The sequence below is a fragment of the Sinocyclocheilus rhinocerous genome, unplaced genomic scaffold, assembly GCF_001515625.1.
Source record: "Sinocyclocheilus rhinocerous isolate Xijiao unplaced genomic scaffold, SAMN03320098_v1.1 scaffold1705, whole genome shotgun sequence".
NCBI classification, from domain to species: Eukaryota; Metazoa; Chordata; class Actinopteri; order Cypriniformes; family Cyprinidae; genus Sinocyclocheilus; species Sinocyclocheilus rhinocerous.
The window spans coordinates 325,012-338,502 of NW_015643585.1; the positions used below are offsets into that span (position 1 = coordinate 325,012).

A 13,491-nucleotide genomic window follows, 5' to 3' on the forward strand; every position below is an offset into this window, starting at 1 on the left:
TACTGCGCCATGGTACAACAGTAATACCCATTCTCTCAAGAAAGAAACTCGTAATTTTGAGCGCAAATGGAGAAAAACTAACTTGGAAGTTTTTAGAATTGCATGGAAAAACACTATGTCCAGCTATAGACAGGCTTAAAAAGCTGCCAAGGCTGAGCATATCTGCAAACTAATAGAAAATAACCAAAACAATCCAAGGTTTTAGATTAACAAATAATCAGACATCACCCTAAATATTCCTTCACAGTTTAATAGTAATGACTTTATGAATTTCTTCACTGATAAAATAGATAGCATCAGATATACAATAACAAATATAGGATCTACATCATTTTGTAATACAGTTTCATTCGTCGCACCCAAAGAAAAACTGCAGTGCTTTACAACTACAGGACGAGAAGAGCTAAATAAACTTGTCACTGCATCTAAGCCAACAACATGTTTATTAGACCCTGTACCCACTAAATTACTGAAACAGTTGTTACCCGTAGCAGAAGAACCACTTCTCAATATTATTAACTTGTCGTTATCTCTAGGTCACGTCCCAAAACCATTGAAGCTGGCGGTTATTAAGCCTCTTATTAAGACACCTTAACTAGATCCTAGTGAACTGGCAAATTACAGACCATTTCAAATCTTCTGTTTATGTCTAAAATTTTAGAAAAAGTTGTGTGAGCTCAATTGTGCTCCTTCCTGCAAAACAAAAAAGATATCTATGAAGAATTTCAGGCTTCAGGTTTCAGGCCCCATCATAGCACAGAAACTGCACTTGTTAAAATTACAAATGACTTGCTTCTTGCGTCAGACCAAGGCTGCATCTCATTGCTAGTTTTACTTGATCTTAGTTCTGCATTTGACACTACAGATCATGACATACTCATAGATCGAATGCAAAACTATACAGGTATTCAAGGGCAGGCTTTAAGATGGTTTAGATCCTACCTGTCCGATCGTTATCACTTTGTCTATTTAAATGGGGAATCATCTCAATTATCGGCAGTGAAATATGGAGTGCCACAAGGATCTCTCCTAGGCCCTCTGCTATTTTCAATATGCATGTTGCCCATTGGTAATATTATTAGAAAATACGAGATTAGTTTCCATTGTTATGCTGATGATACTCAACTATATATTTCTACAAGACCAGATGAAACTTTTAAATGATCTAAGCTAACAGAGTGTGTTAAAAATGTAAAAGATTGGATGACCAATAATTTTCTCCTATTAAATTCGGATAAGACAGAGATATTACTTATTGGACCAAAAGACAGTACACAGAATCTCGTGGATTACAATTTGCAACTAGACGGATGTACAGTTACTTCCTCTACAGTCAAAAATCTGGGTGTTATATCAGATAGCAACTTGTCTTTTGAAAATCATATTTCCCATATTACAAAAACAGCATTCTTCCATCTTAGAAACATTGCCAAGTTACAAAACATGTTACCTGTTTCTGATGCAGAAAAGCTAGTTCATGCACACAGAATCTCTTGGATTACAATTTGCATCTAGACGGGTGTACTTTTACTTCCTCTACAGTCAAAAATTTGGGTGTTATATTAGACAGCAACTTGTCTTTTGAAAATCATTTTTCTCATGTTACAAAAACTTTTTCTTCTTAGAAACATTGTCAAGCTACGGAACGTTACTTGTTTCTGATGCATAGTTCAAGCTAGTTCATGCATTTATGACCTCTAGACTGGACTATTGTAATGCACTGCTAGGTGGTTGTCCTGCATCTTCAATAAACAAGCTACAGGTAGTCCAAAATGCAGCTGCTAGAGTCCTTACCAGGTCAAGAAAATATGATTATATTACCCCAAATTTACAGTCTCTGCACTGGCTACCTATTAAGTTCCACATCAGTTACAAAATATCACTACTTACTTTTAAGGCCCTTAACGGTCTAGCTCCTGCGTACATAACTAGTCTTCTATCATGCTGCAATCCATCACGCTCCCTAAGGTCACAAAACTCTGGACTCTTGGTAGTACCTAGGATAGCAAAGTCCACTAAAGGAGGTAGAGCTTTTTCGGCTTTTAAAATTTGGCTCCCAAACTCTGGAATAGCCTTCCTGATAACGTTCGGGGTTCAGACACACTCTCTCTGTTTAAATCTAGATTAAAGACACATCTTTTTAGCCAAGCAATCACATAATGCATCTCATAACTTTGTACTTCAGCTATATCTGATCAAATGCACATTATCATTCTTTTGCTTGGGTTGAACACATCATCTTTGCTTGGTTGGAACAGCAGCAACGCTAATTTCGTCTGCATTTGCTTCTCTCTTTCTGGCACGGGACTTGAATCCTGAGGCAACTAGGAATTACGCAAGCTTCAGTCAGGATTCAACCCTTACGAAGATCTGAGATGACCGAACACCTAAGAAGAGATGATACCAACCCCCCAGAAGACCTCAGATGATGCTAACCCTGGAACACCATATAAAACTACCACATTTTGCTTAATCACAATATTTAATCACAATCGCAAAGTTTAATCGCAACATATAATCATTTCAGTTAATAGTATTCACCGTCTGTTTGATAATATGTAATTTGTAACTAACTGCATGATTTTTACTGTACATTTCTGCCATAGTCACCACTAATAATAACCTACTCCTAAATATAATGTAGAAACATAACATTTTCTGTAAAGCTGCTTTGCAAAGATTTGTATCATGAAAAGCGCTATACAAATAAACTTGAATCGAATTGAATACTGAAATGTACAATTTGCATGTATTGCAACGTTTAAAACGTAAAAATTGCTATGTATTTTTAGCTAAAAAATGTAAAATATTTACAAATCTTTTATATCATTAAGCTATTTGTATCAATGCATTTAGATTTTTAGACCCCCTTAACCTACCAGTCAGTAAGATTTTTATGTTTTTTTTAAAGAACTGTCTTCTGCTCACCAAGCCTGCATTTATTTGATCCAAAATACAGCAAAAGCAGTAATATTGTGAAATATTTTTACTATTTAAAATAACTGCTTTCTATCTGAATACATTTAAAAATGTAATTTATTCCTGTTATTTCAAAGCTGAATATTTAGCATAATTACTCCAGTCACATGATCCTTCAGAAATCCTTCTAATATTCTGATTTGCTGCTCAAAAAAACATTTATTATTATTATTATTATTATTATGTTGAAAACAGCTGAGTAGAATTGGATCTAAAACAGAAATCTTTTGTAACATTATAAATGTCTTTATCATAACCTTTGATCAATTTAAAGCATCCTTGCTAAATAAAAGTATTAATATCTATAATTTCATTCCCAATAAAATAAAATAAAATATACTGACTCCAAGCTTTTAAATGGCACAATATATAATGTTACAAAACCTTTTTATTTCAGATAAATGCTGATCTTTGGATCTTTCTATTCATCAAATAATCCTGAAAAAATTGACCCAACTATTTTAAATATTGATGATGATGATGATGATGATGATGATAATAATAATAATAATAATAATTGGTTTTTGAACAGAAAATCATTATTTTTTTAGTCCTTAATCCCACTTCTACCTCTAAACCTAGCCATAACTATTACTTAAAAATATGTACAGTATAAAGAAAAACATACGAAAAGATACGTTCAATCACAGTAATTTATTTATTGTAAAAAATAACAAAAGCAGTCCAAATGATAATGAATTGCAGCTGCAGTCCTCTCTGGTGGAATACAGTAGGTTTGTGTGAGGTGCAGAGCAGAATTTAAGTTGTTAATGCTGAAAATGAAGGCGCACTTTTCTCATTCACACCTCACCAGAAACTGCGTGGTACGACTCGGCTCGGTACGGCTCGGTACGGTACGGCACGGCTCGGTTCGGCTCGGTTTGCGTTTCCACTGCAGTTTAGTATCGCTTTAGAATGGGCGGGATTATTCACATGTCGTTATAGTTGCGCCGCCTCTATTGCCGCGACTCCTAAAAAACTTTTTCATTCTGCGTCGCCCCATCAAGCTCTCGCTGGATCCGCTCCTCTGCTATCAACGAGAGGAACGTCTGTACTTCCTCAACAGGGGGAACAGCCACTTTTTGGTTGTTAAAAAAAGGTGCACTCGTTCAAAACGGCTGCGTTTGATCCTTCGCTGGCTGTGCTGATTTAAATCTAGCGCTTCTTTTGTGTTTGTGTCGCAAGTTCAGTGACGCAGGTAGTGACGATTCTCTCCGGCCAATCCGTGATCAGCAGAGTTTACACGTCACGTTTTGGTAACGGTACGGTACGCTTGGAACCCCAACCGAGGTGGTACTAAAAAAAGTACCAGGTACCAGGTACTGTACCCAGTGGAAAACCCCCCAAAAGTGAACCGTACCGAGCCGTACCGTGCCGTACCATGCAGTGGAAAAGCGCCATTAGACGGCCTGACGCAGGCGAGAGCCAATGAACGTTCGATTTTACTGCAGTAAACGGTTGTAAAGCTTCTTGAAGCGGCATTTTTTGAATTTGTAATGAGCGCGTCAGCGCAGGTATTGCTGCTTACGTTCGCTGCTCAAGTTGGAGACGAAGATCGCTAAATAAAGGCTTGAGTTTGGTTCTGTTCCTCGCAGTCGTGGAATAAAGTGGAAGTTGCGTTTTTGGTGTATTTTATGGTTCTATTGTCAGTAACAGCTTCTCAAAGAAAACGCTTTTCGTGTCCCAGGACAAACAAAGTAAATATTACATGATAGCCTAAGTGATGGTTAAACGATTGCAGAAATGTTATTAATTTTAAGGGTTTAAAGTGTAGTCTTATTTAACATTAGGCTATGTTATGAGTAAGCTATAAATAATACAATTAAAAACATAATGCCATTGATATGACAACTAAATATAATAAAAAGTTAATGCCGCGATCTCAATAGGTTATTCATAAGGATTCAATACGTCTGTAAAGTTGTTCATATAGGCTAAATAATTTTTGTTTCGGTGTCGTCAATACGTCAGTATTTTACGTTAAATGCTAAAAATGCTAAAAAAAAAAAAATTTAAATAAATTATACGTTAAAATGCTGTAAATATGTTAGTATTGTACGTTTTAGTGCCTATGAAAACGTAAGTAAATGTATGTTTTGTAGAACCACATTTACGTAAAATACATAGGAATTCTCATGAGATCACGTTATATAGCCTAACAGTTTAGCACATGCATTGCAAATACAGCTGAACAAGCTTTTCCAGAGGCCTTATTATGCCAAGAATGTCACAAGATCATAATGGTTTCTCCCAAATGGTATTCCTTTGCAGAAAAATAATACATTTTGTATTTGAACTTTATTGCATTCAATCAATAAATAAGCCTTTGCTCAGAAGATACTTGAAATTGTGGCATTTGTGTGGGTGTATGGAATTTTGTGAAGTAGGCTATTCTTGTTTAAAATCCACTCACACAGGTTTATTAGAGTCTGATCACATGCTAAAGCAATATTGACTGAACCATCACTGTACAATTAACACACTGAAGCATGTAAAGCTGTGTTTGTGTGTGTGAATTGCAGTGCTTGTGCGCCAAGCAGAGCAGTCTCCCAATTCTTTATCATGACATTATTTTTTTATCAAATGGAAACACTAATTTTAAGCTCTGTACTATGTACTACTATATGCAACCTATTGCACCTGCTGACACCTGCTCTCTCTTTTCTATTTCACTCTTAAAGTCCATGTGACTATGCAATGCAACTATTGAAGAGATGAACTGGAAGTAACACAGTTTGAACAGAAAATGAATCTGAGGGACAAAAAAGGTAAGTTTGATGAAAATATGGAAATGTTCCTTTCCAGAAATCAACAGAAGCTTTGAACCAAAGCAATTTAAACGTATATACTATTATGCAGGTTATCTGTGATAATCTAATCACAACATTACACCAAATCTGTGACAAAATCACAGAGAGTGGGAAAAATTTAAAAACTGTGTTACCTGCATATGTCCATTCTTTAGCTTAAAAAAAAGGAAGAACACACAAAAGTTAAAACAGATTCCCTGTGTATTTCAGGGAACAATTAAATTGCAACCTAATTATTAAGACTTACAAAAAAGACCATCAGTGACTAGCACATTAGGATAGTTTAATTATATAACAATTCAAAGTTACTGACGCATCAAAAAGCAAATAAGTATTTTCATCTGTGTTCAGTAGCAGTGATCACCAAAACGTTGTTACAACAGGTCACTTCATTAATATTACATAGATAATCAAAGTCTTACCAGTTCCTGAGCACTCCAAACACCTGTAAAAGAGAAAAAAAGCCACTGTTATCCAGACAAGGTCCATTCTTTCACTCTCCTCTCCACACACTCATACAATAAGAAAACTATAGACACACCAGTACACTAGAAAAATGGTGGGAAAATCTTAACAGGTCTGTAGCAGAACAACTTGAAAAATGTATCCAAAAATGTTCACAAAGAAAGAATTATTTGTGTTCCTTTTCTGGATTTGAGTGATTTGGTCCAGTGAGCTGAATTGTGGAAGAGAGAGGCCATCACATGTCACAGAAGAAAGAGAGAGAAACAGAGAGAACTGAAAGGAGAAAAGGACAAGTGAACGAGAAAATCACTTGCTGCTGGACACTGAAAAATGTGTATGACACAACTAGCTGAGGGGGGAGGACTGAGGGGGAGCAGGGAAAGCCTGACTGAAGGGGTACTGAGGTGATAATAAAGAGAATGAATAGAGACCGTGAGAGGGAGACCAGAGAGGACAGAAAGCGCAGAATTGATGTAGCTCATCTATTGCAAACTACAATTGCTATTTGACAAATTTAGCATGTGTAACTATTTCTCTGTGCTGTTAAAAATTCATAGTAATTAATAAAAAAAAGTATGTATGCTATTATAAAAACAAAACAATGATATGGTAATGAAAGATGAGTCACGTATACACTGATCAGGGGCCCCGCTATGGTTTCCCGGCCCCCTGAACATCATTGACCCGGCCGCCGATCACGATCGCATTCCCTCTCGTTAAAAAAAATGCGTCCCAGGCCCCCTCTGCCTCGCCTTGCCCTTGGAATCGTCCTAATCGCCCCGTTACGGCGCCCCTGACACTGATTGAAACAACTGAATTAACAGGGACATGCCATTTGGATATTTGAATTTCCCAAGTGGAATAAAATGTAACTGGATTAAATGCGTCCTAAAAAGTAAATACATTTTGTGTTGAATATGAAAATAATATTTCTACAAAGTTTAAAACGTCTGTTTTTAAGCCCAGAGTTCAATGACCTCATTGAACGCCTTATTGCGCTTCATTTTTCAAACGCTGGAGGGCAGTAATTTCCATCCTATAATTTCTACAACCTCGTCTTTGTATTTAAATGTTAAACGTCAGCTTTTGAAATATGATATCTAAATTTTATAAATAGATATAGTTCTCCTGTGCTGTCTTTGTGTTTACTGTTATTGTTATTGTGATTGTGATCTTATACAGGCTACCTGTATGCACATGTGTATGCACGTGTTTTGGCCCTCTGATTTATTTAAGAAATATTTATTAAGATTTATTTAATATTATAGGAATTATTAAACGAATTTCTGGCTTTTTATATTAAATTAATTGACCAATAATTAATTAATCTTAATTAATCTCTGTTTGCTTTGGATTCCCTTTATTTCCACTGGAAATAGTTCCTCATAATTCTAATGTGCTCCTCTGTAGTAAATGTAATGCAGCAGTACCCTCTTGTGAGACTTTTTTCATGTGTATTTTCATGCCACGATGTCATTTGCTCTCGCCACATTTTAGATTTAACGGCTCAGTTATTAAAAAAAAAAAAATTAATTTAACGTTTCAGTTTCGGTACTCCAATCCGTTCCTCCTATCTAAATTTAACAGCGTAGTGATCTGTGTCAACGTGAAGCCGTTGCACAGTCTTACGCAACGCTCCTTATCCATGAAGCTTTCGCCATTGGTCAATCATTAGCGAGTAGGGCGTGTTAGAATGGTTATCCTAATTTTCATTGGCCTATTCCGTATTAGAGGCGTGGCTATGGATTTCATTCACAAATCTCTCAGGCTGCAGTTCACGTCCATGTGCATGTTGCTCTTAAAGGGATACAGGGCAGGCCCATTCTTCTGGAGTATATTCTGTAATATGTATGTGTTTATTGATTACACAATGGAAGAGCTGTAAAAAAGACCTTCTGTTTTTGAACGAACCCAGAATAAGACCAAACCCTCAAGAGAAATGTCTGTAATCTTCTAATTGAAGTATTTAAATGTAAAAAAAAAAAAAAAAAAAAAGAAGTATGTAAAGGTTAACGTTAAGATTAAGGTTATTACTTCATACACCTATGAGAACAGCATGACAGCTTTGCTCATAGTGCACTTTCTGTTCCCTAATTAATAGTCCATGTTTGAGACATGGGCCTGTTTGAGACTCTCATACTGTTCATACTGAATGTATACTTTATGCCCTAACATATCGAGACATGGCTGCTAAAAACCAGCATAGGTGCGGAAAATGTTTTAAAGAATATGTTGAACAAAGAAAACGTCATTCATTTTTATAATTTTTTAATTCATTAAAATGCAAAACAAAAAATCAGCTATAAGACCTCTACAAATGTAGTGCTAACCTTGACGAAAGCTTGTTCATATGTTTTAATGTTGTTCAGGTGAGACTAAAGACAGAGGTTCACGTGTGTCAGTTGACTTGTCTTACATGGAGTCTGTACAGTAGATTAGCTCTTTCAGTGGACGCTTACCACGTGATAGTGAGATAGTGAGAATGAAGTTATGATTGTATGATTGCCTTGCGTAATGATCTTGCTCCTTTCCCATTACAAGAGTGAATGCGCCCTATGTACATTACGCACACACACAAGCTGAGCGTACTGTATCTTTTCGACCTGCGCGTGTTTACACTTCTGCTCCGCTGCGCCCATGCCAACACAAATACCACACGCATGGGCGGAGCTACGAGTCATCGACTGGCCAGTCGCAGAAGAGCGGAACAATTACTGGCTAGATCGTAAGCCAATAAGACTGTTACTATCTGACTGCAGCGGCCAAAGAGAGGCTGTGCGTGGATGGCACTAAATTGGGCACGTGTGTCCATGCACATGTTGACACTCGGAAAGTGAGGAGAGAGAGTGAGCCCAGAAAGGGAGCTGATCTGTGGGGTACAGTAGACGGGATCGTCGGAAAGGGTTTGCGTTGCTTGCACAGGTGCCCTGAAGTTGAGGTATGTTTTTTTTATAGTAATCTTTTATTATAATTAAAAAATTCGTTGTTAGGGTGCATACCAAGCAGGGATAGTAGTGAATAGAATTTAGATTGCTCACTTTGACATTGGTAAGCTGTTATTTGATACAGTGTTCATGTATGTATCCTGTTCCTGCAACTCGGCATATGTGAGTGTAACTGTCTGTGCAATCTATGTATGTGTGTGCAGTTACATTTAAAATATAAGAATATGTATATATATATATATATATATATATATAACTGCAATTAGGGGAACTGTATATGTATGTTTATGTGTAGTGTGTATATATACAGAACAATACAACCAAAGGCTTAAGTGACCCAAATCACAACTGTCATTTTCATTGCTGCTTAATGTCTGAGCAGCAGAGAGAGAGAGTTACATACTGAATGTGAAGAGTAGACAGTGAAATGGATTGGAGGAAGACAGGAGGAAAGAGATATACTTTGTTTTTAATATGGGTTGCGATGAATAGAGGCACACTTGAAGAGAAAGAGACAGACATTAAAAATGGTTGGGGGAGGGGAAAGGCACATGAGGCAGTCAAAAGTGAGTGTGTTTGTGTTATGCTGCTGCCTCTACCCTGTCCTTGTGTGTGTGTGTGTGTGTGTATTTGCCAGAGGGAGAGGAGAGAGAAAATGAAGAAGTAGAGAGACCCTAGCTGCCTTCTTTAACCACTAGTGTTAAAGCATCCTGCTGCACCCCCTCCCCCTATTTTCCTGCTCTAGGCGATACACACTTACACAACCGAATCATGCACACACTTACACACTTTTGCACAGGCATGCATGCTCCTCTCTTTTCTGTGATCTCAGAGGGTCTAGACAGACACCATGTACTCTGTACTGGATCAGACAAAACAGTATGGATGAAATAAATTTAATAATGAAATTGGGTGTATTTGATTTGATTGAAATAGGGTTTCTTTTTCAATATGCAGTAGGGTCTGAAAGACTACGATGAAAATCTGAGATTTTAAATGTAATCTGAACCTTGGAAGAATTTCAAAAAAGTGTAAAATAAAGAAATCACGTGAATAAATTACAGTTTAAAATATATTAAAATAGAACAACTATTTTAAATTGTTATATATTTCACAGTATTACTGTTTTTGCTGTGCTTTTTATCAAATAAATGCAGACATCTTCATCATAGGTTTACTTAAAAAATAATAATATTATTATGGAAAACCTAACTTCAGTGGTTTGATTCACATTAATTTTTTCAAGTTTTGGCATTTTGTTGATTTTATTTGACCTCAGGAATTTATTAAGGTCATTGTGGATTAATTATTGGAAAGTCATTTCATTTCCATTTGTATTCATAAATTTTGAATGGGAAACTTTTATCTAAATTCAGTCTTTAATAATGGAAAAACCATTGTGCTTCCTATTGTGTTGTTGATTGTTCATATTGCTCCTGTTATTGAAACCCTCCTAATGAAATACATTTTAAAACTGAAATTTGGTTTATTTAAATTGATTTGAAATATGGTTTTTGAATATGCAATATGATCTTAGAGATTATAATGGAAATGTATTTCAGATCTAATTTGAACCTGGAAATAAACAGAACATTTTAGCATTTAAAAAAGTGTAACATAAAGAACTGATAAATGAATAAGACATATTACAATTTTTATTGCAAATTTGTGGCATTGCCCATTGAAGGTCAGATTTCTTTTAGCACAAAGTGTACCAATAGTGCATGTAGACATGCATACATTCTGACATTCATGTAAATTTAATTTAACTTAAATTTGTATGCTCATCAAAAAATTTGGAATTAAAAAATATATATGAAATGCAATACATAAGCATCTAGTGGTCTCCGACTATTTCCGAAGTTTGCACATTTTGTTAAATACCCTCTAGTCAGCCTACTATGTTTTTTTTTAATGCATGTCTCTGTCTTCTCTCTCTTCTTTGCATTCCTTTTACACATACATTTTTATTTTAAAACTTTGACTTTTAAGGGTATTTCCCTCTTTTTTCTATCTCTCTTTCCCACAGTCATGCAGTCCACAGAATCTATTTCCTCTCAGCCATCACAGGATTCACTAAGCTCCAACAACAATTTCATGTTCAGTGATGATGAAACCGATGGTTTCCTGTTGGAGGACAGGGACAAGCCCCATGGAATCCATTTGACTCAGTCAGGTCTCTCTAACAGAAATGTTCACAGTGTGAACAGGGAGCAGGAGCATCCTGGATCTCAGTGGGCATGTGATGGGTTCATTGTGTCTAGTGACCCTGAGAGGTCACAGGACAACAGTCATGCTAGGTCAACGTCTTCATCCATCTCATCATATCTGTCTCTCTCCTCGTCATCTTCATCTGTATTGGGATGGAGTAACTCAGAGAGTGAGCAAGGGAAGAATGGAGGAACTGAAGGTGACCTGCTGTTTGCTCGTAAGGTGAGAATTTTTCTACCAATTCTTAACCCTTTACACATGGTGTTAACATCTGTGTCGAGTGGTCCAATCAAATGTAGTCAGTGGAGATCCATTACTTTTTACCTGTAGTATTTATATGGATCACAAATGTGACTTTTTTTATGATTAAGGGGCTCTGAATTTCTTGCCTATGTCATATACTGCATCAGTGTATTGGTTGTGCATGTTCTTAAAGGGGTCCTATTATGCTCTTTTACAAAGTCTTGATTTTGTTTTGGGGGTGTACTAGAACAGGCTGTCATACTAGGTTGTTCGAAAAACACATTATTTTTCACATATTTGACATTATTACAACACCTCTCTCCCCAGTCTGGCATGAACGAATAGTTCCTGTATCAAATGAAGGCCCGCCTGCTGAAAGACGAAATGTGCTGTGATTGGTTAGCAAGGCCAGTGTGTGTTGTGATTGGCACCACTCGGCGCCTGGTTGGGGTGCAAGTTTCAGTGTAAATATTGCGTCAAAATCAAATCAATTTGAGCGCGATTTAAACCCGGATGATTGTAACCACTCTAAGTTTGTCTGGCTTGGGAAAGCTAGCGTGTCTCCGACATAGTGACAACACTCGTTGCTTTCTCTAGTGCAGCTCAACCAGGTCTCATCCCATTCGTCGATATTTGTGATATCACAAATCCCGGGAAAATTTGCGTTGTAGTCCAAACGAGTCGTTCGCTGTAGTTTTTGAAAAGTGATTTCTGTTAAATAAAATATCTCCTTTTGAAGTGGACTTTGAGCTTTGTAACTTTGCAGATCTTTTTTATGCTCAAACAGCAACATTACAGACTAACTAAAGTTGAAAAACTGAAAAAGCATAATAGGACCCCTTTAAAAAGGTTTTTTTTTTTTTTTGGTGAAAATATTGGTTTAAGGCTTTTGCAAAGTAGTGTACGTTATACAGAGAAAAAAAATCATTTTGGAACATTACATGAAGTCATGTTGTGTGAAATTAAATTTAAAATCGTTGACACTTGCCGTTTCTATGTATGCCTATGTTTATGTTTAATATACTTGCATGTAAATGTTACATTAATATCAAAACACTTTAACTGCATAATATTCATGAATGGCGTCTTCATCATATTTCTAGTTAATATCCATTAAAAAAACAGACAGGGTTTTAAGCCAATTTCGATAAACAGGAGGCGAAATCAAAGAATATGAGACGTGTGGAAAATGTCAACAAAAGACTGAATAATTTTTAAGGTTTCTTTTCTTCTTCTTTCTTTTAAAATATGGAGGATTCCAGTATTCTGAAAATATGTTGTGTACATTTTGGCTACTGTGTGTTTAAATCTGTATGTTTTAGGTACTAAAAAGTGTACGTCACGCTATAGCGTGTCACGTGACAGTGTGTAGTTTCAAGATGGCTGCGGAGACTCTCCCATCTCAATTTGATGTTGTCATTCTCGGAACAGGTATGAAATATAAACATTAACATGTTCATTTTTAATGGTTTGCGCTACAGAGGTGTTTTCTGTGCCTGGTATTGCTTTTTAGAAATGAGTGTAGAATGAGCTCTTTGTGTTTTGCCACAGACACGTGAAACAGACACAGCGACATATGAACGCTAAAGCTAATGGGGCTGTGTGTTTTTGACATGTATGATGAAGAATAGCATTTATATATTTGTTTTGACAGTCATTCGACTGCTGAATTGTGTAATAGGAGCGAATCTGTAAGAAAGTTCAAAAGAAATCCGAGAATAATGTGTGACATATGCTGGCCCTGAATCACAGATGAGCTGGAGACAGTGATGGAGGAACACTGACTTTAATGTTTCTTCTCTGTGTTTGTTATTATTATTATTATTATTATTTTTATT

The 13,491-nt window shown here is 36.3% G+C and overlaps 2 protein-coding genes across 3 annotated transcripts in view; one reads left to right on the forward strand and one right to left on the reverse strand.

Annotated features, from left to right (window-relative positions):
* The window catches only part of ca14 (carbonic anhydrase XIV), a 37,452-nt gene extending 30,916 nt beyond the window's left edge, over positions 1–6,536 (reverse strand). For both annotated transcript variants that reach the window (XM_016574920.1, XM_016574919.1), the window contains exons 1-2: positions 6,212–6,536; positions 5,924–5,944 (exon numbers count right to left, since the gene is read on the reverse strand). In XM_016574920.1, coding sequence (XP_016430406.1) covers positions 5,924–5,944; positions 6,212–6,278 — 88 coding nt within the window. In that variant the 5' untranslated portion in view covers positions 6,279–6,536. The remainder of the gene's footprint in view (positions 1–5,923; positions 5,945–6,211) is intronic.
* Positions 6,537–9,032: 2,496 nt separating this feature from the next.
* Positions 9,033–13,491, forward strand: part of LOC107757443 (circadian-associated transcriptional repressor-like) — a 12,492-nt gene continuing 8,033 nt past the window's right edge. Inside the window, exons 1-2 of the mRNA XM_016574921.1 lie at positions 9,033–9,192; positions 11,229–11,632. Of these exons, the coding sequence (XP_016430407.1) occupies positions 11,231–11,632 (402 nt within the window). The 5' untranslated portion in view covers positions 9,033–9,192; positions 11,229–11,230. The remainder of the gene's footprint in view (positions 9,193–11,228; positions 11,633–13,491) is intronic.